Source organism: Schistocerca nitens, chromosome 10 (genome assembly GCF_023898315.1).
Source record: "Schistocerca nitens isolate TAMUIC-IGC-003100 chromosome 10, iqSchNite1.1, whole genome shotgun sequence".
Classification (NCBI taxonomy): domain Eukaryota; kingdom Metazoa; phylum Arthropoda; class Insecta; order Orthoptera; family Acrididae; genus Schistocerca; species Schistocerca nitens.
Window position 1 is genome coordinate 148,958,788 of NC_064623.1, and position 26,450 is coordinate 148,985,237.

General features: G+C 42.3%; 1 protein-coding gene across 1 annotated transcript in view; it reads left to right on the top strand.

Annotated features, from left to right (window-relative positions):
- LOC126210053 (BTB/POZ domain-containing protein 17) overlaps window positions 1–26,450 on the top strand; it is a 141,103-nt gene that overhangs the window by 100,896 nt on the left and 13,757 nt on the right. The window contains exon 7 of the mRNA XM_049939170.1: window positions 15,918–16,135. Within this exon, the coding sequence (XP_049795127.1) occupies window positions 15,918–16,135 (218 nt within the window). The remainder of the gene's footprint in view (window positions 1–15,917; window positions 16,136–26,450) is intronic.

Consider the following 26,450-nt stretch of genomic DNA (forward strand, 5'->3'; position numbering starts at 1 on the left):
CATGGCTGGTTCTCCCAGGGCTGTTAGTAGTTCTGACAGAATGTTGTCTGACCCCAGGACTCTTGTTTTGACTTAGGTCTATCATACTATCTGTAATAAGATAGTTCATGTGGGTACAGTTAGCTTAGCTGTGAACTAACATATATGAGGTAATTTCACATTTTTGCATTTTGAGGCACAATTCACATCTATATTTGTATTTATTGCAGTTGCGAATTTTTCAGGTTCATAGTTATAATCGATGCAACCATACAGTGAGCTTCGTTTTCAGATGATGTTTGAATCGAATCAGCTTGTTTTTCTTCACAATTTTATTCACACATTAAACATAAAAACCTCTCGAGGTTAATGGATACTCTTTTTCTTGCTCTTTCCATATCATTTGCGAGGTTTGCTTTGATGGTTACAGTGCCTTGTTTGTCTCAGGTGTGGCTATTGCCCTGGTTGCATCAGTCGTTCCTTCTGTTGGCCTCTCGGGTGATTTCTATCATCAGGGTAGCGATCTTGAGTTGTATCCTCGGCGTGGACTTCTGGTTCATGTGTGTTTCTAGCTGGCGCGCTGGTTGGTCCACAGTTTGTGGAGGGGATGCAATCCCAGTTTGTCAAGTTAATACACTGCTTTTGTGGGTGTAACAATTAGTAGAGTCCCCCCCTCCACCCGCTGCAGAAGCTGTAAAAATATTGAGAGTATCCGCTCCACTGAATATGCTGCAACTTCCTGAGCTCATCGTAGCGTAGCTAATGTTGGGTATGTCAAGAGATATTTTAAGTAATCAGGTTGACACGAAGTTTCGATTTTAGAATTACAGGTTTGTTGCTTCAACTGGTACATGCAGAAAAACTGTTACAAAACTGGCTCTCTCATGGCTTATTTGCCACAGCTTAGATATCGGTTCAATAATTAGAGGTAACATCATCCGACATTGCAGACTGAAAATTTGAAGATTACAATCTAAATCATGTTGGCATTCACAAACAGGATATTAAAAAATAATTTGTTGTTTTTATTTTGGAATGATAAGTATTATTTTGTTCTTCATTTCATAGGAAAACATTACAAAGACATTCACACAATCAATTTGTTTTACAAATGACCCTTATCGTGAAAGTTATTGGCAGGAAATATTCCTAACACATATAAGTTCTTTATATAAATGCAGATGAGAAGGTAGTTCATCCTTGTGTAACATATTCTAGAATTACAAAATGAGAATTGTTTATGATTTATATTTAAGTGTTGATTAGTAGCAGTCGAATCAGAACAGAGGTATTTTTGCACACGATAAAACTGAAATGAAGTAGTGACAAAATATGAAGCAGTATAATAAATTTAGTTTTAAAATGACCAGGTAAATGAAACAAGAATATTACAAAAACTGTATAGTTTGTAAATGTGGTAGCTTGGACTACACAATCTTGTTGTTGCATAGCTGAGGCAGTCCTCTCAGAAGTGCTTTGGCTGTCATCTTCATCTTCTGCAGCATTTTCTCCAGTGCTGGCCTGATGTGCTCGTCCAGTGAAGGTGAGAGAGCCTTATAGTTGGACCAGTTGTTCAGTCAGAGTTCTTGAAGGATGTCATTGTCGATACAGGTAATGCTGACTTCACCTTTCGCTGTGCCCTCTAGCAGCCCCCCACCCCACCCCCCACCCCCTCCTTGTATAAGATTTAGAATGGGAGAATCGGCTTGTCCGGAAGTGAGCTGCTCTCCCTGAGATCTCGTGGTCAGCAGTCATCTGCAGTTCTTCTTCTGCGTGACAGGAGGTGTCGATTGTGTCAGCAAAGTATTCCCTAGTGGCACTGCCCTGTTCGGCTTAAAAGTTTGCATGCTCAGTTGACTCTCCAGGCAGCCTCCCAAAGTGACAGTCTGCCTGTCGGACTCTTTTCTGCTTCCCGAAGTGTCTGCCCCTAACCACTCCGCGCGTAAGCAAAACTACAGTTTTGCAGTTGCTGTTAAGACAGCAACACGACAATTTGCTATATTCGAGTCTTCACTGGACAGTTGTTCTCAACTTAGCAGTAGCACACTTGGTGATATCAGTCTGCTCATTAAGGCTGCCTGAGCGGAACTGTGCCAGGGTTGCCACAAGTTCTGGAAATGAGGGAATATCAAACATGTCAGGGAAATAAGGGAAAAACATTGGAAAAAATCTTGTTTTCATCTCAGTAGATGAAATGGGTTTGTTTACTGAGATGTCGTGCTTTGTCACTGGCTGGGTGCAGCTGAGTACGTGTGTCACTTCCCTACTCCCTCATTCTTACTGCTTTCCCCTTCTTACCACTCCCCTTAGCTTGCAGTCAATGTTGCCACCACTTCCTGCCACTTTTTTTTTTCATCAGTCTACTGACTGGTTTGATGCGGCCTGCCACGAATTCCTTTCCCGTGCTAACCTCTTCATCTCAGAGTAACACTTGCAACCTACGTCCTCAATTATTTGCTTGACGTATTCCAATCTCTGTCTTCCTCTACAGTTTTTGCCCTCTACAGCTCCCTCTAGTACCATGGAAGTCATTCCCTCATGTCTTAGCAGATTTCCTATCATCCTGTCCCTTCTCCTTATCAGTGTTTTCCACATATTCCTTTCCTCTCCAATTCTGCATAGAACCTCCTCATTCCTTACCGTATCAGTCCACCTAATTTTCAACATTCGTCTATAGCACCACATCTCAAATGCTTCGATTCTCTTCAGTTCCGGTTTTCCCACAGTCCATGTTTCACTACCATACAATGCTGTACTCCAGACGTACATCCTCAGAAATTTCTTCCTCAAGTTAAGGCCGGTATTTGATATTAGTAGACTTCTCTTGGCCAGAAATGCCTTTTTTGCCATAGCGAGTCTGCTTTTGATGTCCTCCTTGCTCCGTCCGTCATTGGTTATTTTACTGCCTAAGTAGCAGAATTCCTTAACTTCATTGACTTCATGACCATCAATCCTGATGTTAAGTTTCTCGCTGTTCTCATTTCTACTACTTCTCATTACCTTCGTTTTTCTCCGATTTACTCTCAAACCATACTGTGTACTCATTAGACTGTTCATTCCGTTCCGCAGATCATTTAATTCTTCTTCACTTTCACTCAGGATAGCAATGTCATCAGCGAATCGTATCATTGATATCCTTTCACCTTGTATTTTAATTCCACTCCTAAACCTTTCTTTTATTTCCATCATTGCTTCTTCAATGTACAGATTGAAGAGTAGGGGCGAAAGGCTACAGCCTTGTCTTACACCCTTCTTAATACGAGCACTTCGTTCTTGATCGTCCACTCTTATTATTCCCTCTTGGTTGTTGTACATATTGTATATGACCCGTCTCTCCCTATAGCTTACCTCTACTTTTTTCAGAATCTCGAACAGCTCGCACCATTTAATATTGTCGAACGCTTTTTCCAGGTCGACAAATCCTATGAAAGTGTCTTGATTTTTCTTTAGCCTTGCTTCCATTATTAGCCGTAACGTCAGAATTGCCTCTCTCGTCCCTTTCTTTACTTTTCCTAAAGCCAAACTGATCGTCACCTAGCGCAGTCTCAATTTTCTTTTCCATTCTTCTGTATATTATTCTTGTAAGCAGCTCTGATGCATGAGCTGTTAAGCTGATTGTGCGATAATTCTCGCACTTGTCAGCTCTTGCCGTCTTCGGAAATGTGTGGATGATGCTTTTCTGAAAGTCAGATGGTATGTCACCAGACTCATATATTCTACACACCAACCCCTTCTGCCTTATTTGACCATAAGTCCTCCAAAGCTCTTTTAAATTCTGATTCTATTACTAGATCCCCTATCTCTTCTAAATCGACTCCTGTTTCTCCTTCTATCACATCAGACAAATCTTCACCCTCATAGAGGCTTTCAATGTATTCTTTCCACCTATCTGCTCTCTCCTCTGCATTTAACAGTGGAATTCCCGTTGCACTCTTAATGTTAGCACCGTTGCTTTTAATGTCACCAAAGGTTTCTTTTACTTTCCTGTATGCTGAGTCTGTCCTTCTGGCAATCATATCTTTTTCGATGTCTTCACATTTTTCCTGCAGCCATTTCGTCTTAGCTTCCCTGCACTTCCTATTTATTTCATTCCTCAGCGACTTGTATTTCTGTATTCCTGATTTTCCCGGAACATGTTTGTACTTCCTCCTTTCATCAATCAACTGAAGTATTTCTTCTGTTACCCATGGTTTCCTTGCAGCTACCTTCTTTGTACCTATGTTTTGCTTCCCAACTTCTGTGATGGCCCTTTTTAGAGATGTCCATTCCTCTTCAACTGTACTGCCTACTGCGCTATTCCTTATTGCTGTATCTATAGCGTTAGAGAACTTCAAATGTATCTCGGCATTCCTTAGTACTTCCGTATCCCATTTCTTTGCGTATTGATTCTTCCTGACTAATGTCTTGAACTTTAGCCTACTCTTCATCACTACTATATTGTGATCTGAGTCTATATCTGCTCCTGGGTACACCTTACAATCCAGTATCTGATTTCGGCATCTCTGTCTGACCATGATGTAATCTAATTGAAATCTTCCCGTATCTCGTGGCCTTTTCCAAGTATACCTCATCCTCTTGTGATTCTTGAACAGGGTATTCACTATTACTAGCTGAAACTTGTTGCAAAACTCAATTAGTCTTTCTCCTCTTTCATTCGTTGTCCCAAGCCCATATTCTCCTGTAACCTTTTCTTCTACTCCTTCCCCTACAACTGCATTCCAGTCGTCCATGACTATTAGATTTTCGTCTCCCTTTACATACTGCATTACCCTTTCAATATCCTCATACACTTTCTCTATCTGTTCATCTTCAGCTTGCGACGTCGGCATGTATACCTGAACTATCGTTGTCGGTGTTGGTCTGCTGTCGATTCTGATTAGAACAACCCGGTCACTGAACTGTTCACAGTAACACACCCTCTGCCCTACCTTCCTATTCATAACGAATCGTACACCTGTTATACCATTTTCTGCTGCTGTTGATATTACCCGATACTCATCTGACCAGAAATCCTTGTCTTCCTTCCACTTCACTTCACTGACCCCTACTATATCTAGATTGAGCCTTTGCATTTCCCTTTTCAGATTTTTCTGGTTTCCCTACCACGTTCAAGCTTCTGACATTCCACGCCCCGACTCGTAGAACGTTATCCTTTCGTTGATTATTCAATCTTTTTCTCATGGTAACCTCCCCCTTGGCAGTCCCCTCCCGGAGATCCGAATGGGGGACTATTCCGGAATTTTTTGCCAATGGAGAAATCATCATGACACTTCTTCAATTACAGGCCACATGTCCTGTGGATACACGTTACGTGTCTGTAATGCAGTGGTTTCCATTGCCTTCTGCATTCTCATGTCGTTGATCATTGCTGATTCTTCCGCCTTTAGGGGCAATTTCCCACCCCTAGGACAAGAGAGTGCCCTGAACCTCAATCCACTCTTCCACCCTCTTTGACAAGGCCGTTGGCAGAATGAGGCTGACTTCTTATGCCGGAAGTCTTCGGCCGCCAATGCAGATTATTTATCAAAATTTAGGCAGTGGCGGGGATCGAACCTGGGACCGAAGACGTTTTGATTATGAATCAAAGATGCTACCCCATAGACCACGGGGTCTAGGCCACTAGCCTAGCAGAAACCAACAAGAGTCAGGGAGGCAGGAGGAGCAGTTTGTTTGATTCTGATTCTCAGAGATTGTTGACGCAGGGGTCAGAGATGGCTGTCATGTACGCATGAGTTGTGAATGTGTGTGTGACCTTGTTTTCTGACAAAGGCTATGGCTGATAATTTAGTTGTGAGAGTGTCATCGTCTTTTCTACGTGCCCGTCTGGTGCTCAGCGATCATCTTTACGGTGAGTTGCTACATATCCTTGTTAGTATTGATTCTCAGAGTATTTGTGCAAGTTATCTGTTGCAGGGATTGATCAACTCAGTCCCATTTCATCAACATGGTGTGTGTGACACGTAAATAACTCTCCACATGAGTGAACTTGCATGATAGGCCAAAACCGCAGGCTATTTCTGTGTGTATCTCTAACAGATCGGGCCTGCCGATCTGAAGCCCATTATTTCCCACTAATGTGCAAGCCCTGCCCATCAGATCTAGTCTCACCAATCTGCCTCCAGTCCAGGTTTGTCTGTGTGTGGCGTGATGCAGTGGATTTTCATGGTTAATCCGAGGAGCCAGGACTGCGTTGCTCCTCAGCTGGCCAGAGGCTATGGGTGATGGATTTTAGGAATTGCGACTATATCACTGCAAGTACATTGTACAGTGCTGCATTTTATAGACATTTTATTTACTGTAGTACATTTTGGCACTTGGGAAATAATTTATATATTAAAAAGTATGGACTATAAGAAGAAGAATAATAATAAGAAGAAGAAAACTGTGGCAGTCACTGTGTACTCATATATTTCGCAAGAGAAAAATCACGCAATACCTGTAAAATAATAGAAATAACACATTGACTAATAGCAGACAATAATGAACGTAGTAGAACCAACATTTTATTTTTGGTCACCTACAGAGTTGGTTTACACAACTCTTTCCTGCCTTCTACACTGCGGCTGCAAGGAAATACATACTTTTGTCACAAATGTGTTTCATTTTCTTGAAATAAAATACCACGAGTGGTCTTAATGAAACACATATACCATTTGTCTTGCTTTCTTCATCTAAAAACAGTTCATTACAAAAGATGTTCATGTTAGTCCTTAAGATTTTTGCTCACACTGGGAAGAAATCAACCATGGGGCCTCAGCCTTTGCAGCATCTTTTCCCTTCCATGCTGCATGTCTATCATCTTGATATTCTTTTTCCCCTCCCTTGAAGAACATGTCTGGCGTGTTTTTGGGTGTGTTCCGCACTGTCTGTAGTTGACATAAGGACAGCCTCACCACTGTTTTATGTTCCTTTTTCCTTTCTTCGTTCACCTTCTCCTATCCTTCCTCCGCTTCGGTGTTTGAGGCTACTCTTTTTTCTTCTTCCTCCCTTGTGCATACCTGAAGGGCAGCCCACGCATCTGATGCGTAACAGGTGACTTTGTAATGTGTAATTCCCAGCCCCGGTTCAACCGGTAAGGTTCACATGTACCCCCTGGTACAGGACAGGTCCATAAAGGAATGGTTTCCAGAGCTGCTACCTTCCCAAACTGTTGACTGGCCCCTCTGTCAGGTTTTCGGGAGGCATGACCTCAAGTGTGAACAACCAACTAAGGCGGGTGCACCTTGTTGTGAAGGGGGCCCCCAGTTGGAAGGAGCATGCCATCGGAGACACTGGCAATCGTGGGATATTTTCTCACAATGAGCCAATCATCTTCACAATCCACGTCTACGAGACATAAATGGAATGATGCTAACGATACAAAGACCCTTCCCGCTGCACCACAGTTCCTCATGGTTTCGCATACTGGAGATGGTCAGTCCTTCGCAATGGTAAATCCATTTATTCTTCAGAAAGATGTTGATGCAATTGCTGGCCCTGTGAAATCCTGTTCTCGTTTATGAAATGACACTTCGTTTTTGGAGACTGCTTCTGATTTTCAAGCACAATTGCTTTCTACTTCGCTTCTCCACAGCTATCCTGTTTGTGTTGAGGTCCATAGAACTCTGAATTCTTCCCACGGTGTTATTTACACTAGGCTGCTCAGCAGTCTGACCGAGGCCAAAATGCAAATATACCTCTCTAATCAGGGTGTCATTGCCGTCCATCAAGTGATGAAAAAGGTAGATGCCTCTTTTTCTCACCTTTGATAGAGTGGTGCTTCTGTCCAAGATCAAAGAAGGCTACGAGGTTCTCACAGTCAGACTGTACATTCCGAAATCAATATGCTGCTACCGTTGTCATCGTTTCAATCACACTCGAATGTCTTGTCAACATCTGGCTAGATGTGTAACCTGTGGTAGGGATGCACACTAAGGCAATTGTCCGTCTCCTCGTCCCTGCTGTATCAACTGCAATGGCGACCATGCCACCTCCTCTCGAGACTGTCCCATATATTTGCAAACCACGCGTTTTACTGTGTGGCACTTATAGTACTGTTCTTGCTGTATCTTGCCCCAAGAAGTACGTGGCCACACAGACATGCGACCTCAGATTCAGCTCTGAGGTTGTGAAATCTCTCACTGTAATGTAACATCGGCGAAGTCACTAGCTAGACAACTGGCAGGCTGGAAAGGACAGAAGGAATACTCATGTGAGGACTTCCTACATCCCTCCAGCCAACCAGCACCTGAGTCTTCCTCTGCTAACCTGAAAGGCTCGAAGGTATCCAACAAAGGCAAACGATCTTCTCCTTCAACAACTCAAAGATCCTCTTCGATGGTGTCAGCACGTGATACCTTCGCCCGGACGGTCTCCTTGTCACCAGTGCACACCACCAACTGTATTTCTGCATTGTACTCTGCAGACCGACAGCAGAAGAAAGCTGACATTTCTGTGAACCTTGTGGAGTGAGATCCTCCTGCCTCTGTGCCCTGTAGGGGCAAGTCTTCACAGGCAGCCACTGAGGTGACACCCCTTCATTTTTTTCTCGTCATGACTCTCCTCCAGTGGAGTGTTCACGGCCTTCGATCCAACAAAGAGGATTTGCAGATGATTTTAGAATCACAGTGTCCACTTGTACTCTGCTTTCAGGAAACAAAATTGCATCCGCACAACCACTTTGAGCTTTTGCATTTCTACCTGGTCCGTTTCGATCTTCTGCCTGAGGTCAGCATCCAACTCGTCGGGGTGTCTTGTTACTCGTATGGTATGAAGTTCATAGTCAACCTGTCTCTCTGACTACCTGTCTTTGAGCTGTTGCAGTTCACTTTTTCCTTCCTCGCTTGACCTTTTTACTTTGCACCATTTACATCCCTCTGTCATTCGATGTAACCAGCGCCAGCTTCCTTCAGCTTATTGGGCAGCTACCTCATCCATTTCTTGTGCTCAGTGACTTTAATGCACACCATCCCATTTGAGGTTCTTCCAGAACCTGTCCAAGAGGTACCCTTTTGGCTGACCTTCTGAATAAACTTAACCTTTTCTGTCTTAACACAGGAGCAGCCCCATTCCTTTCAAACTCCTTGCACACCTATTCCCATTTGGACCTGTCCTTCTGCACTCTCCATCTTGCCCATCATCTTGAGTGATCCATTCTTTCTGACACCTACTCGAGAAACCATTTCTCTGTGCTATCCGTTTGCTGACTCCTACCCCACCGCTTTGCACACCCAAATGGCAGCTTACTAAGGCCGACGGGAGACTCAACTCCTCCCTGGCGACCTTCGATGAACACAATTTCCCCAGTTGTGATGACCATGTGGAATATCTTACAAACATTACCCGTACCGCTGCAGAATGTTCTTTTCCTCGCACTTCCTCTTTACCACGCCTTGTCCCGGTCTCTTGGTGTACTGAGGCGTGCCGCAATGCAATTGACACATGGAGATGTGCTCTCCATGTTTTTAACCGTCATTCTATGATGGCAAACTGCATACATTATAAACAGATGCATACAGAGTGTTGTCGTGTTCTTCAGGATAGCAAAAAACCTAGCTGGATTTCATTCACTAGTTCTTTTAATAGTTCCAGTTCTTTTAACAGTTCCACCCTCTCTTCCATCGTGTTGGCCAACATACAATGGGTCTCTGGGACCAAGATCCATTCCACAATTGCCGGCCTGACAGTAGCAGACGATGTCATCATGAACCCTATTGCTATCTCCAACACCTCGGGCTGACATTCTGTGGAAATTTCGAACTCCCCCTACTGTCACCCTGCCTTCCTCCATTGGAAACGAGCTTAGGAGGCTCGGGCGATACCCTCCTCTTCTCAGAATTGAGTGTGTTACAATGCCACCTTTACTGTGAGGGAGCTAGATAATGCTCTCACTTCATCCTGATCCTCCACCCCAGGACCGGACACTGTTCACATTCAGATGTTGCAGCACCTTTCTCTTTTTGGCAGACATTTCTGCTTAATATGCACAACCGCATCTGGACGGAGGGCAAGTTTCCCAGATGTTGTGGTAAAGCCACTGTCATATCCGTACCTAAGCACGGTAAGGACATACACCTTCCTTCTAATTACCACCCAATCTCTTTCACCAACTGTGTTTGCAGGGTGATGGAACATATGAATCATGCCCGGCTGGTGTGGTAGCTCAAGTCTCGCCGCTTACTAGTGTCACTCTCCCACCTGGCATCACCAGCTCCCTTTTTGTTGAGGATTTTGCCATTTATTGCAGTTCTTCACAGACCTGCCTCATTGAGTGGTGTCTTCAGTGATGTCGCGATCGTCTTTACTCGTGGACAATCGTTTTTCTGCTGACAAAACTGTTTGTATGAATCCCTGGCAGCGCAGTTGGTTCCTACCACCATCTTTACATCTTGGGGGCTCCTGCCCAAGAGGAAACTCCCTGGTCCTCCCACATGTCTTACCTGGCAGCCCGCTATACACTGTCGCTCAGTGTCCTACTTGTCCTTAATGGTACTTCCTGGGGTGCAGATCGAACCACCCTCCTCCATTTGTACCGGTCCCTAGTCCGTTCGAAACTAGACTATGGGTGCTTTGTTTATGCTTCTGCACGTCTGTCCCTCTTATGCCGTCTCAAACTATCCACCACCATGGCATCCGTTTCGCCACTGGCACCTTACACTAGCCCGTATGGGTGTCTGTATGCAAGGTTGCCAAACTACTGCTGTCCTACTGCTCAGTTTCTCCTCAGGAAATATGCATTCCGTTTGTCTGCCATTCGTAGCCACCCATCCTGTGCTTCCTTCTTTGATGACTCCTGTGATCACCAGTATGGGGTTTATCCATCTTCTCGTCACCTCGTGGAGTTCACTTTCGTCTCTTGCTCCAGCAGATTAACTCCATGCTCCCTGCAACCTTCCCGGTGGATGTGAACTCTTCACCACCTTGGCTTCGTGCGACAGCCTGTGTTCACTTGGCCTTCATTCGCTTCCTAATGGCACTACACGAGCCTTGCTCTATCACCTTCAGTTTCACAAACTTCACATGGAATTTCACTATCTTACCTTTGTGTACAGTGGTGGCTCTCAGACTGATTGTGGTGTTGGGTGTTCCTTCATTGCCGGCCGCTGGTGGCAGAGCGGTTCTAGGCGCTTCAGTCTGGAACCGCACGACCGCTATGGTTGCAGGTTCGAATCCAGCCTCGGGCATGGATGTGTGTGATGTCCTTACGTTAGTTAAGTTTAAGTAGTTCTAAGTTCTAGGGGACTGATGACCTGAAATGTTAAGTCCCATAGTGCTCAGAGCCATTTTGTTCCTTTGTTGTTGGTGCAGATGTTTTTCAGTATCGGCTTCCAGCACACTGCTCAGTATTTACAGCAGAGCTGTTCGCCCTGTATCAGGCCACGGAGTACATCCGGTGACACAGGCTTTTCAATTGTGTCATCTGCTCAGACTATCTCAGCGCTCTTCAAAGCCTCTGTGCACTGTACACCGTCCATCCCTTAGTGCAACGAGTCCAGGAAAGCTTTCACTTGCTCGCTCTTGATGGAGCCGCTGTGATGTTTATGTGGGTTTCTGGTCACGTCGGTCTGACAGGAAACGAGGGTGCTGCCAAGGCTGCTGTCCTTGTACCTCAGCCCACTATTTATTACATTCCCTCTGATGATCTCTATGTTGTCATCTGTCAGGAGGTGGTGTCACTATGGCATTGCCGCTGGTTCTCCATTCCAGGGAATAAGTTCCGGGTTATTAAGTCTGTCCCAGCAGCTTGGAAGACCACCTCTCAACCTTCCTGCTGCAAGGAAGTCATTTTAACTATGGTGCGTATTGGGCACTGCCTTGTTAGCCATCACCATTTGTTAAATGGCGCTCCCACACCACTTTATGCACATTGCACCAAGTTTTAACTGTCCACCATTTCCCGACGTAATGCCGCCATTTTTTTCTTTTACCGCTTGAGTTATTGGCATTTTACCTGTTATATCTCATATGCCAGTGGCCATGTAATTGTTAGTGCTTGACTTCATTTCTCTATTGCTTATTTTGTAGATCTTTCTCCACATCCCTGTTTCTAGCTGTCTTCTCTTCCATCATCGGGGATTGAGGCATATTCATTTTTAACTTCTGTCTTTGTCTTCATGTTTCACAGTTTTGACATGGGCGTTTATGACCCAAGTTGTTTCTGCACCCTAGAACAAAACAAAACGGAAGAGAAATACGGAAGTCCTTACAGTCTTTTGTCAACTTATGTCTTTATTTACCCTTGAGATCTCAAAATTTGTTGGGGAAAAATGCTACAACTTGTGTGAAAATCAGGGAAATGTCAGGGAATTTCATTTGAGGAAACTTGGGGCAACCCTGTGTGTGCAACTTTATTATCGTAATCTGTTTATGATAGTATTTGAACTTTTATGTAGAGGTAATTTTAGTATGCATGCCATTATTTGTAAAAGACTTTGATTTGTCTTTAGTGGCACTACTACCAATATTTTCTTTACAATAATAGATTTTGATTACATCATATTATTGGTCTTATTTTCAGATGAAAATACGCTTTTCCATACAACATGATGATTAAATTTTGTTCCAAAAATTGTCTATTATTAGGGCACAATGGCACCTGTGCTGTTCAGTGATACACGAAATGCAAAGCCTTTTCACTAAATACATAAGAAGAAAATTACCAAAAATGTTTTATATGTATTACAAATGGCCAGCTAATAGTATGTGGAAGAGATCTGACTTAATGGGTGGCGAGCACCAACCAGTAGTAAGTGAAACTAAAGTAGTAAGTTACTAAGAGGGAAGGAAATTGGCAGCTTTCAGTCTATAGTAGTGAATTAAAGGGGTACCTTTTTCATTTACTTCTGAAGTAAATTTATTTACTCCATTCCTGGTGGAGAGCACCATTGAAGAGTATGCTACAATTTTAGTAACTTAAGGAGAAAATAAGGCCAAAATTTACTCTTAGGTAGAAGTAGGAGTAAAGTAAGAGAGTGAGGTGTGATCTTTGAGTCCTGTGTTTGAACTGTCAAATTCTATGGATTACCTGGACTACAAACAAAGAATGTATGGAGATGGAGGAAGAAGTGAACGTCCCAAGAATAAGGGTTGTAATGGAGCGAAGGGACCCATTTGTGACGTATAGCGACAGTGATTTCAAAGAGCGGTTTTGAGTTTCATAAGGAATCTTTTGAATTGTTTGGTTGGTATGCTGGAGGCATTACTGCAGCATAATTTTGACTCAAGAAACAAGCTTTGTCTCCTAGGCTGCAACTTCTTTGTGGACTGCGAATCTTTCGCTCAGGTACTTATCAAATCATGGCAGGTTATCTCATTAATATCCATGTAATATCTCATTAATATCCATCTTACTACTGCTGGAAGAGCTTTTAACAGTGTGATAAACAGTTTAATTGCATTGAAACCACTGTGTGTGTCCATGCCACTGAGCCAAAAATGTCTATCAAAGAACAAAAGGGAATTCTATCGAACTGGTGAATTCCCAAATCTCATAGTGGTCATAGATGTGTACGTATACCCATACTTTGTGCTTCTGGGGCACAAGCAGAAATATACAGAAATTGCAAGAATTTCTTTTATCATCGGTGATGCCAATATGAAGCTTTTGAATGTGGTAAGCCGTTGACTGGGTTCCACGCATGATGAACGCATTTGGGACAATAGTTGAGTTGCTGCAGAATTTGAAAATGCACAATATGATGGGTTGCTTATTGGAGATGGTGGATATGCTCTCTCCAAACATCGTATGATGCCTCTGTTCTGAGCCCACACAGGTGCCGAATGGTGCTACAGTAGAGGATATATTGCTACCAGATGTGTAATAGAGCAAGCATTCGGTGTTTGGAAGAAATGTTTCCAAATTCTCACTAAAACAATGCAGTTTAAACCAAACAAGTGTGGGAATGCTATTGTGGCTGCTGCAGTTCTACAAAGCTTTGGAATATAGTTAGAAATGAGTTTCACCCTGATGCTGTGGAGATGACTCACCTCGAACAAAATGCGTTTCAGCCAGAAGCAGATGCTGCAGGCCAAGCTGTCAGAATGTCTATTATACTTAATTACTTCAATTAAAATTGTATCTAGTTTGCTAGTAAAATTAGAAGTTAATGTAAAGATGTTCCTTTCTTAAATGAATAAATAAGCCACCGCATTGTCACTATTGCAGTGAAAAGTGACTCATTTTATTTATATGTAATTTTATAGTTACATTCTTTTTTTCTTTCTTACTTTTTTGTTAGGGGATTAACATTCTCATTTTATTTCTTAATTTTGTATACAAAGTCATACAATGTTTCCATTATTCCTAAATAAAGACTTCTTTTATAATATTGCAAATTCAGATAAATATTAGAATATGGTATTAACAAAAATTAGTACCAATGCTGAAACGATAAACACAAACATGATTCCATACAATAAAATATAAACCATTTGAAAAAATATCATGGAAAGAAAAGATGTTTTATACATATAAATATTTTCTTATTCATTCACAAAAACCCAAATTTCTCGAGCACATTGGCTGAAGAACTGGAACCTGAAGTTTGCTCCGTTACGTTCTTGAACTTATTCATAATTTCCATTTTAAGGTTTTGTTCTTCTTCCATGATTTCTCTTTGTCTTTCTATTAATAACATTTTTGCATTGTATTCCTCTCGTTTTAAAAGCATTTTTAAGGAATGAAGCTTGTCTGCTTTTTTTTAACGACACTCTGTTCTTCACTACAACCGCATGTTCTCTGTCTCTTTTGCGAGATGCATCTTCTGATAAGCTCTGACCAGAGAATGCAGGCCAAGGTTCATGACTGTGGGATAAAGTTCCACCTACAGCAGTTTCATTGGTACCTTCAGAGCAGTTATCATCATTGAAATTGCTTGAAAGTCTCACATTATCTCCAGGTGTGTCATTGTCATTAACTCCAGCTATCCTCTCGAAAACGTGTGGGATCATATCAACAACCATTTGGCTTAGATCATCGATCTTCATCTCACCTACTCCACTGCCAGTTTGAAATTGTTCTTGATTACATGTAGCTTTCATTTTCTTTGTTTTTACTTTCAAGTCTTTCCAAATTACTTTAAGCTGTTCTTGTGATCTTTGTGTAAGAGCTTCTGCATTGTATTCGAGTATTTTTTCCCAAGCATCCTTTTTTTCCTTTTTAGCATTTTGACATCTTCCTTTTTAGATTCAATTGTAGTTATGTACTTTTTCATTATTTCAGCAAACCACTCTCTTTCATTTCCTGGTATGTTTTTTGAATGTTCCTTGGCTACCTCCATGTCGATGCTAACTCGTAACTCAAACTGGCGCTTAAATTAATACGTGTCACCAACCAACAATGGACATTGGTAGCTGTAGATAGTGGGGTTAACAATAGATTCATCCAGTAATATAATGTTTCTTTTTCATAATACACAGATCTTACCATCAATTAGTACAGTAGCATTTAGATTTTCCAATTTTAATAATTCAGTTTAATAATCCTTTCTAGCTTCTAAAATTGTAGCAATCAATATTTTCAAAGCAGGAACATAATGCATGTACCAGCAGTGTGCAGAAGTGGCTTACTTCTTTAGTAAAAAGATGTTAATACTTTAGTTACAACTAAAGAAGCAAATAGAAATTGAGCTCTCCAACAGTTTCTAAAAGTGTGTATTACTCCAGAAGTAATTTACTGAAGCAGTCCAGACCAAAGAAGTAAAGAGTTACTACAGAAGTAATTTATACTACTTTGGTGCTCGCCACCCAAAGGATCAAGTTCCACACTAAAATGGGATGGTGGATTGTGTTCTTCATCAAAATGAGTGTGATGCAATGTCCACTTTCATTACTACATTAAATCCTAATCTTGCTTTCTTCCTGAAGTGGAGGGAAAGCCCCTCTGCTTTCCAGATTTACAATTATTTTCAGGTTTTTCGTTTCCTTTTTTAGTGAAGTGGTAATATGAGAATGTGTTGCAGCTGTGTCGTTCGCTGGCTGGATCTACAGGAGCAACGCCTTGCCGGCGAAGAGTCAAAGAATGCGCATATGGAGCAGCTGGTGGTGGCCACAATGTCACACGTGCGCTTTCCTATGATGTCGCCTCGTCAGTTGGCAGAGCTCCTGCTGTCCCCCCTTACCAAGAAGCACAAGGAGTTCTTCATGGAGAGGATGGCAATTGGAATGGCTTTCCATTCAGGTTACTATTGTCATGGTCATGACTGTTACTACACTAATGGATGAAAGATCACAACCCTGAGCCACTATTCACACATGTATTTATGTACTAGCTGAGCATGTGTAGCCTGGGTATGTATTTGTTCCAATCTTCTATTAGTCCATGTCTTCCTCCCCCCCCCCCCTTTTCCATCACCTCCTCTATTACCCCACTGTCCATTTCTTCCCCCCCCCCTCTCCCCTCCTCCGTCTCTTCCTCTATTTCTTTCATTGTCCTGCCTCTGTTCCTCTCCTCTTCTTTCCTTTCTCTGTTGTCTGTTCTCCTTCACTGTCTTTCCATATGCTCCTTCACCCTCTTTCCATCTCTTGCCCGCTCTCTCTGTCTTTTCTCTTTTGTATCTCTGTCTATTTCTTGCCCCCACTTCTCTGTCCACCTTCTCCTCTTCCCTTTCTCTGCCCATTTCCTGCTTCCTCTCTCTGTCCATCTCCTCATCCCCCCTCGGTCTGTACATCAGCTTCTCCCCCTTCTCTGTCCACATTATCACCATCTCTCCAATAGCAAGTTGTTATTTCTTTTCCCCACAGTATATATTTTCAGTTAGTAAGAATGTGTGTACCAAGATTGGCAGAAATTGATAAATCGATCCAGGCATTTAGGAGGAACTTTTTACATGCGGTTTTGCCCGTATGCGCACTTTTCACCTATGTTTAACGTATTTCACATGTATCATTTATTGAATTTAACACTGGAGTTTTGTTGTTTTGCAGTTCAGTGTTTTCTTGCAGTTCAGTGTTTGAGACACCATATTTCCTGAACTGTGTGTCATACAGATGTTTTTGCAAATGCATTCAGTGGTATATGTTAATACTGTCTGCAAAATGTGTTGCAAATAACATTAGTAGTGAAAAAGTAATAAATTAAAACATCATGCCAAATATGGCAATTTTACTGCATGAACAGCAAAAACGTAGTAAGTGATAAACATATTCTTTCCATCATTTTGTGGGAGGTGTTGGCGAGAAAGTCTCATAAAAGTTTTGAAATTATGTGAAAAGTTTCTTCCAAGTCTCTAAGTGCTTTCATTCTCCAATATTGGATGACTGAAGTATTGGTGTTCGTGCATTGTCACCTTTATCATCCACACCCCTTTGATTGGGGGGGGGGGGGGGTTCTTTCCCTCACAGTGCTTCTTTCTAGACAGAAAGTGGTGTGTGCACCAAGGTTGGTAGAAACTGATCTGTGGTTTAGGAGGAAGTGTGGAACGTAACATATATACAGAGTGACAATTATTGAACTATACGGAAAAAAAAGTAAATTAGTTACAAACTGCAGTGTGTGCACACACTTGATTCAACATGTAAACATCACTACAGATATTCGGATTTAGGTTATGACTTGTTCGATATGCCTGCCATCATTACCAATGATGTGGCGCAGATGAATAGCGAAATTCTGCATGACCTGTTGAAGTGTCAGTACATTGATCCTGTCTATGACCTCCTGAATGGTTGTTTTCAGCTCAGCGATGGTTTTGGGGTTATTGCTGTACACCTTGTCTTTAATATAGCCCCATGAAAAGAGTGGCATGTGTTCAGATCTGGAGAATGTGGCTACCAATCAAGGACCATGCAGTGACGTCTGTATACATGAGTGCCAGAATGCAGTCCCCAAAGTGCTCCTCCAGGACATCATACATTCTCCTGCTTCAATGGGACAAGCTCCATCTTGCAAGAGCCACATCTTGTTGAAATAAGGGTCATTGCTGATAATGAGGATGAAATAATCTTCCAAATCCTTCATGTACAGTTAGTCACTGTGCCATCAAGGAATATTGCACCGATTATTCTGTGACTGGACATTCCACACCGCACAGTCACCGGTTGAGGGTTTAGAAACTTCTCGATCGCGAAATGCCGATTCTCAGTCCCTCAAATGCGACAATTTTTCTTATTGACTAACCTATCCAAATGAAAGTGGACTTTGTTGCTAAACCAAACCATACAGTGTATACCAACTCCTACCATGCCCCAAGGACAACCGTGCAGTTTGAACATCCTAAAGCAAACCATTTAGAAGTTATGATGATTTTATTTCGTGTAGTTCAATAAATGTCACCCTATACATACATACATACATACATACATACATACATCTTTATAATGTGTATGGATTATGCTGCTTTGTGCACTGTAAGCATCACATTACGTAGACAGATTGCTTTTGACAATTTCATTCTCTTGTAAATCCTTCATAGCCTCAGTGCAATCCTGCTCTCATCCATAGCAACGATCAGAGAGCTGTAAGTGGTACTGTGATGTGCCACAACCTTAGTGGATGCAGCTCTGATAATGATACCAGCCAGGGTAGTCAACGAACATCTCAGGGAGCTGATTGGTTTATATGAGAAATGTGTTATTGGGCATAGTCCTTGTGGGCTACATTATGATTGAGATGAATGACACATTGTTCAGTGTTCGTGTCAAAGGAAGATTCAATCAAGAAACCTAATAAATTATGAGACAGAGTTGCTAGCCAGGACTTTATTCCGGAGGCAAAATGCTTGGTGCTGCTGGTACACGTGTTTGAAAGTAAAATTGATGACACTATTGAAATTGTTACATGGCTCATACGCCTCCTTAAAATCCTTAAAAAGTTCGTATTTCAACTACTAAATTTGAAGGGTCCATAAAAACTCCTTATTTTTGTCTGTCTTCCAAAAATTACTATTGTTCACCGCCTCATTTTGTGGAATAATTTACGTATACCCATTTTATTTTATTACTTCTGAAAATGACAATTTGGTGCGTCAGGTCTACGTAATATGCAAGTAGCATGATGTCATTTTAAGCTACCATAGAAAAAAACTATACACACTATGTGATATCACTACAGATGTTGCACTACTTGTTAAGAAATTTTGAGTTAAAGGACTCCATCAGCGTGTACAAAGACTTCTATGCAAACGCAGCTCATCAGTTCTATTGCAGGTGAAGATTGTGCCGCATGCTATGAATGCTATGAATTTTGTTTTATCAGTAAGCTGGGTTGTAAGGTTTTGGTAATATACAGGGTTTCCCAGTTATCTTGACTACCCTAAATAACTGTCTAGATGCAAATTACAAAATGTTTCAAGCCAATGTTCTTTGGCCAGAATTTGAGAAGTGTTTGACAAGTATGGATGATTTTCAGGCAAATGCAAATCGACATCATATTTACAATTAGTATTTGAGAAAATAACATCCAACCCTCGATAAACTGAAGGCTTCCTGAGAAAAAGCAGAACTTCGTGGAGGCAACAAATTGTCAGTGGGAAATGTAGTGCATGGTTTAGGCTTCAGATAAATAAAAAAATTGACGGAAGAAAGCTCATAACGGAGAGAGATGATATTGCTGCATGGTGGTGCTGATTTTTGAAGACAGTATCAAAAGAAAACTTTGACTGTATTAAAACTTGCTGGCAGATTAAAACTGTGTGCCAGACCAAGACTCAAACTCGGGATCTTTGCCTTCCACAGGCAAGTGCTCTTCTGACTAATCTACCCAAGCACAACTCACAGCCCATGCCTACCAGTAGCTCGTCTCCTACCTTCTAAACTTTGCAGAAGTAACTTGCAAGACTAGCTCTCTTGGAAGAGAGGATATTGCGGAGACATGGCTTAGCCAGAATGTGGAGGATGTTTACAGAATGAAATATTCACTCTGCAGTGGAGTGTGAAGACAGGTTGTGAGTCATGCTTGGGTAGTTCAGTTGGTATAGCACTTGCCCATAAAAGGAAAAGGTCCCAAGTTTGATCTCCATCCAGTAGACAGTTTTAATCTGCCAGGAAGTTCCTTATCAGCGGACGCACCACTAGTGTGAAAATTTCGTTCCAGGAACATCCCCCAAGTTGTGGCTAAGCCACGTCTTTGCAGTGTACTTTCTTTCAGGAGTGCTACTCTTGCAAGTTTTGCTGGAAAACTTAATGTGATGTTTGGATGGTAGGAGACGTACTGGTGGAAGTAAAGCTGTAAGGATGGGTTGTGAGTCGAATTTTTGGGTAGCTCAGTCAATAGAGCATTTGCCCACAAAAGGCAAAGGTCCTGGGTTGCAAAGGTCCTGGGTTGCAAAGGTCCTGGGTTGCAAAGGTCCTGGGTTGCAAAGGTCCTGGGTTCAAATCTCAGTTCGGTACACAGTTGTAATCTGCCAGGAAGTTCAATATCAGTTCACACTCCGCTGCAGAGTGAAAATTTCATTCTTGTTTGACGATATTGGTTGGCTTGACGAAACATTGTTAAAGGCAAGCCATTCAACAAGTACAGGCTGGACACATGATTCAGTAACTGTCACCATGCCATAACCCTCTGGAAAGAGTAGTAGATTAACTCTTCTCCATTTATGTACATCTGCTGTATTCTTGAAAATCTGTATGTTGTTATTTAGATTTAAAAGAATAGAATTGCTGAGAAATGAGCAGTCACATTTCATTGGTGGTTTAAAAATTCACTTTGAAGAAACTTGAGCAAGCCTTCAGTGATAGTCATAGGCAATGCTTTGTATCATTCGACTGTCCTTGCTAATGTGCATACAGTAGTCTCTAGAAAATGTTATTGACCGGATACAGTGAAAAAACATTCCCGTACCATATGATTGTAGAAAGGGTGAATTACTGGATCTTGTGGCTCAGAATAAACCACCTTTATCTCTGTACATTGGTGATAAAATGGCAAAAGAAATATGACTGCAGGGTCCTCAGACTGCCACCATACCAATGCCACTTCAATTCCTTTGGAGCCATATGGGGCCAAGTTGCAGGTTGTGTGTCATAAAGAAAGAGTTATGTTAGCAGAAGTGAAAAGATTGGTAAAGGATGCTATAAACTGAACCTTGTCATGAGACTGGCATAATGTTGTAACACACACGGAGGGAGCAATAATGAAAGCATGGGAGAATGTGTAATGAAAATAACATTGAACAGTTTCTTGTTTCATTAAATTCTAAAAGCCGTTCTAGTGACTACGCAGACAAAATAGTGAAAGTGTTTCAGTTACAGATGGCGTGCAGCTGTTAGTGGAATAGTGTGTTACCTGCTTGCATGCACGAGTGAGTGAGTGAGGGAGTGAGCGCATGCACACAACTGTCGATTGCATGAGCTTGTCGCATGTTGTGTACGAGCCAGTAAGTCTGCTCCCAACCTCTGCCTTTTGTCAGTTACAAAGTAATTTTAAACAGATTATAGTTTTTCCCATGTTTTGTGTTATTTTTTGCAAATTTTGGCATTTTGATGCTTATTTTTCCAGCACTTTTTTCTAAGTGTTTTGTTCGAAATGGAAGTATACCTATCAGTCTAAATACCAAACGACGAACTCAGGGCACAGCCGCCTAGTTGTGGTTGCTGATCACCTGTCTGACAGTTTTATTTTCGGTATTTCATACAATTATTGACCAAATCTCAAAAGTTAAAATGTTGTCAAAGCCTACTCAGGCAGAGATATAATTTTGACATTAAGGGTTTAACACGTGAACTTTGGATGCGTCTTGAGGCAGCATAGCTCACAGCATGCAAATACCCAGTGTTTGAGAATGAGAGAACCTAACAATGTCTAACAAACTTGACACGTAATTTCAAAGATTATTGAAACTTTTTCTCAGACAGCTCCCACAAAATGAGAAAACAAATGTTTTTTGCTTACTACAGTGAAACCTGTATTTTACGTTTTCATGCAGTCCAGACTTAAAAAACACAAAATTGACGAAAATGCAGAATAGAGGAAAATATTAAAAAACCCCAAAATGTAAGCAAAAACACTGGAATTGGTTTACGTAATTAAAAATCACAATCTTCTCCAATACAGTGTATAAAATCTAAGTGAAGGAAATTAAATGTACAATACAATGTTTATACAATAATTTGTGGCAGTGAATATAATCAGTTCTTAAAAAATCACAGATGTGTAAGAGCAAGTAAAAACCAATCAAAAAATTGAAATTGGTATCTAGATACAAGGTCATCGAGCTATCTGAGATGCTATGACCACAGATTATATGTTAAAGACACGCAATTTTGAGAGATCAACCTTTGTCCTTACCCAGAAAAAAGAAAAAATTGATGAACATCTCAAATTAAGCCAAAAATATCACAGCAGCTCAGTAGTTAAACCATAAGCATAAATACAGACACCTGCTTAATGACAAACTTTGTCACCATTGCTGTTAGTGTTTAATGCTTTTCTTATGAGCTGCACTTCATATGCTCACCACCGTTAAAGTGTTATTTTGGGCTTGATGAGAGAAACAGAGACACGAAAAAATAAGTTTACTTCCCCAGTTGACATTACAAGCTTCACCGCTGGCAAACGTTACGATCTACAGTGTGTGGTGCAAAGTATATAGGTGAGTAGTGTATGTAGTTTTTGCAACTGTATCGTGTCAGATTTGAACACAAGTCCTTAAAATGTGATATCGCAAAACCGTTCTTCTATTTCCGTGTGACATCTCTGTTGTGTCAAATCATTTGCATGAAAAGTATATTTTCAGCTCTTCACAAAATGCTTTCACCCCTACCTGCATTCCCGTCATTAAAGGGCCAATTCACGTCTCCATGCATCCAGTAGACGAGCTCATTATGTGTGTGTTAGTGTGGTGTGGTGGCTATTGGGTGACTTACAAAGTCACCAGCCAATTAGAGTTCACTAGCTGAAAATGGGTAACAGTTCCTTGCTTATGACTGAGCATATTCTTCGAGACCTCAGCATTTGAATGTAAAACGTTGACAATTGACATTGTTGCTGAATACAGTACATCAGAAATACTCAGTCATGTCAATAGGAAGAAAACGGGACAAAGTCAAGTGAAACACCAAGTAAGAACTTCGAATCGAGGTAAACATTTCTAGGAAGAAATGTAAAATTGGAGCATTTTAGCATTATCTTATGGGTTTTTCACAGGGGCTATGAATTTATGATGTAGACTTGCAAAAAACATAAAACCTGAGAATATACACTCCTGGAAATTGAAATAAGAACACCGTGAATTCATTGTCCCAGGAAGGGGAAACTTTATTGACACATTCCTGGGGTCAGATACATCACATGATCACACTGACAGAACCACAGGCACATAGACACAGGCAACAGAGCATGCACAATGTCGGCACTAGTACAGTGTATATCCACCTTTCGCAGCAATGCAGGCTGCTATTCTCCCATGGAGACGATCGTAGAGATGCTGGATGTAGTCCTGTGGAACGGCTTGCCATGCCATCTCCACCTGGCGCCTCACTTGGACCAGCGTTCGTGCTGGACGTGCAGACCGCGTGAGACGACGATTCATCCAGTCCCAAACATGCTCAATGGGGGACATATCCGGAGATCTTGCTGGCCAGGGTAGTTGACTTACACCTTCTAGAGCACGTTGGGTGGCACGGGATACATGCGGACGTGCATTGTCCTGTTGGAACAGCAAGGTCCCTTGCCGGTCTAGGAATGGTAGAACGATGGGTTCGATGACGGTTTGGATGTACCGTGCACTATTCAGTGCCCCTCGACGATCACCAGTGGTGTACGGCCAGTGTAGGAGATCGCTCCCCACACCATGATGCCGGGTGTTGGCCGTGTGTGCCTCGGTCGTATGCAGTCCTGATTGTGGCGCTCACCTGCACGGCGCCAAACACGCATACGACCATCATTGGCACCAAGGCAGAAGCGACTCTCATCGCTGAAGACGACACGTCTCCATTCGTCCCTCCATTCACGCCTGTCGCGACACCACTGGAGGCGGGCTGCACGATGTTGGGGCGTGAGCGGAAGACGGCCTAACGGTGTGCGGGACCGTAGCCCAGCTTCATGGAGACGGTTGCGAATGGTCCTCGCCGATACCCCAGGAGCAACAGTGTCCCTAATTCGCTGGGAAGTGGCGGTGCGGTCCCCTACGGCACTGCGTAGGATCCTACGGTCTTGGCGTGCATCCGTGCGTCGCTGCGGTCCGGTCCCAGGTCGACGGGCACGTGCACCTTCCGCCGACCACTGGCGACAACATCGATGTACTGTGGAGACCTCACGCCCCACGTGTTGAGCAATTCGGCGGTACGTCCACCCGGCCTCCCGCATGCCCACTATACGCCCTCGCTCAAAGTCCGTCAACTGCACATACGGTTCACGTCCACGCTGTCGCGGCATGCTACCAGTGTTAAAGACTGCGATGGAGCTCCGTATGCCACGGCAAACTGGCTGACACTGACGGCGGCGGTGCACAAATGCTGCGCAGCTAGCGCCATTCGACGGCCAACACCGCGGTTCCTGGTGTGTCCGCTGTGCCGTGCGTGTGATCATTGCTTGTACAGCCCTCTCGCAGTGTCCGGAGCAAGTACGGTGGGTCTGACACACCGGTGTCAATGTGTTCTTTTTTCCATTTCCAGGAGTGTAAAATTGAAGTTCCACTGCAAATTTTTGCTGTTCGTGCGATTAAACTTCAGTATCGAGCATAATGTTTTGTTTCTTCTTTACTATTAACTCTATTTGCAACACATTTTGCAGGCAGTATATATATATATATATAACCGCCCCCGGTGCAAAACCTGTCCCATGCACCCTCCCACCACCACCTACTCCAGTCCTGTAACCCGGAAGGTGTACACGATCAAAGGCAGAGCCACGTGTGAAAGCACCCACGTGATTTACCAACTGACCTGCCTACACTGTGATGCATTCTATGTGGGAATGACCAGCAACAAACTGTCCATTCGCATGAATGGACACAGGCAGACAGTGTTTGTTGGTAACGAGGATCACCCTGTGGCTAAACATGCCTTGGTGCACAGCCAGCACATCTTGGCACAGTGTTACACCGTCCAGGTTATCTGGATACTTCCCACCAACACCAACCTATCCGAACTCCGGAGATGGGAACTTGCCCTTCAGTATATCCTCTCTTCTCGTTATCCGCCAGGCCTCAATCTCCGCTAATTTCCAGTTGCCGCCACTCATACCTCACCTGTCTCTCAACAACTTCTTTGCCTCTACTCTTCCACCTCGACTGACATCTCTGCCCGAACTCTTTGTCTTTAAATATGTCTGCTTGTGTCTGTATGTGTGGATGGATATGTGTGTGTGTGCGAGTGTATACCTGTCCTTTTTTCCCCCTAAGGTAAGTCTTTCCGCTCCCGGGATTGGAATGACTCCTTACCCTCCCCCTTAAAACCCACATCCTTTCGTCTTTCCCTCTCCTTCCCTCTTTCCTGATGAGGCAACAGTTTGTTGCGAAAGCTTGAATTTTGTGTGTATATTTGTGTTTGTTTGTGTGTCTATCGACCTGCCAGCGCTTTTGTTTGGTAAGTCTCATCATCTTTCTTTTTAGATATATATATATATATATATATATATATATATAGGGAAACATTCCACGTGGAAAAAATATATCTAAAAAGAAAGATGATGAGACTTACCAAACAAAAGCGCTGGCAGGTCGATAGACACACAAACAAACACAAATATACACACAAAATTCAAGCTTTCGCAACAAACTGTTGCCTCATCAGGAAAGAGGGAAGGAGAGGGAAAGACGAAAGGATGTGGGTTTTAAGGGAGAGGGTAAGGAGTCATTCCAGTCCCGGGAGCGGAAAGACTTACCTTAGGGGGAAAAAAGGACAGGTATACACTCGCACACACACACATATCCATCCACACATACAGACACAAGCAGACATATTTGGTCTTTAAATATGTCTGCTTGTGTCTGTATGTGTGGATGGATATGTGTGTGTGTGCGAGTGTATACCTGTCCTTTTTTCCCCCTAAGGTAAGTCTTTCCGCTCCCGGGATTGGAATGACTCCTTACCCTCTCCCTTAAAACCCACATCCTTTCGTCTTTCCCTCTCCTTCCCTCTTTCCTGATGAGGCAACAGTTTGTTGCGAAAGCTTGAATTTTGTGTGTATATTTGTGTTTGTTTGTGTGTCTATCGACCTGCCAGCGCTTTTGTTTGGTAAGTCTCATCATCTTTCTTTTTATATATATATATATATATATATATATATATATATATATATACACAAATTATCGAGATTTTACTCATCTTTGGTGTATATTAAAGAGAGCACGTAGCAACTTCCAACAAACTTTAAACATAATTTCAAACGTTTTACAAGTTTCTTTCTCTCTTACGCTTAATGTCAAATACTCATTTGTAAACCAGTCAGGAATTTGAAGCTGTTTTATACACAGAATTAGATTCTTCAAAGAATCGGTAGTTTACTTGTTAGATTATATTTATTGACAGTCAGATACAACAATGTGGTTTGCAGAGTATACATGTGTATGTGTAGCAGAATTTTCTCAAAGTTCTTGATAGGTTTATTTGTAGTT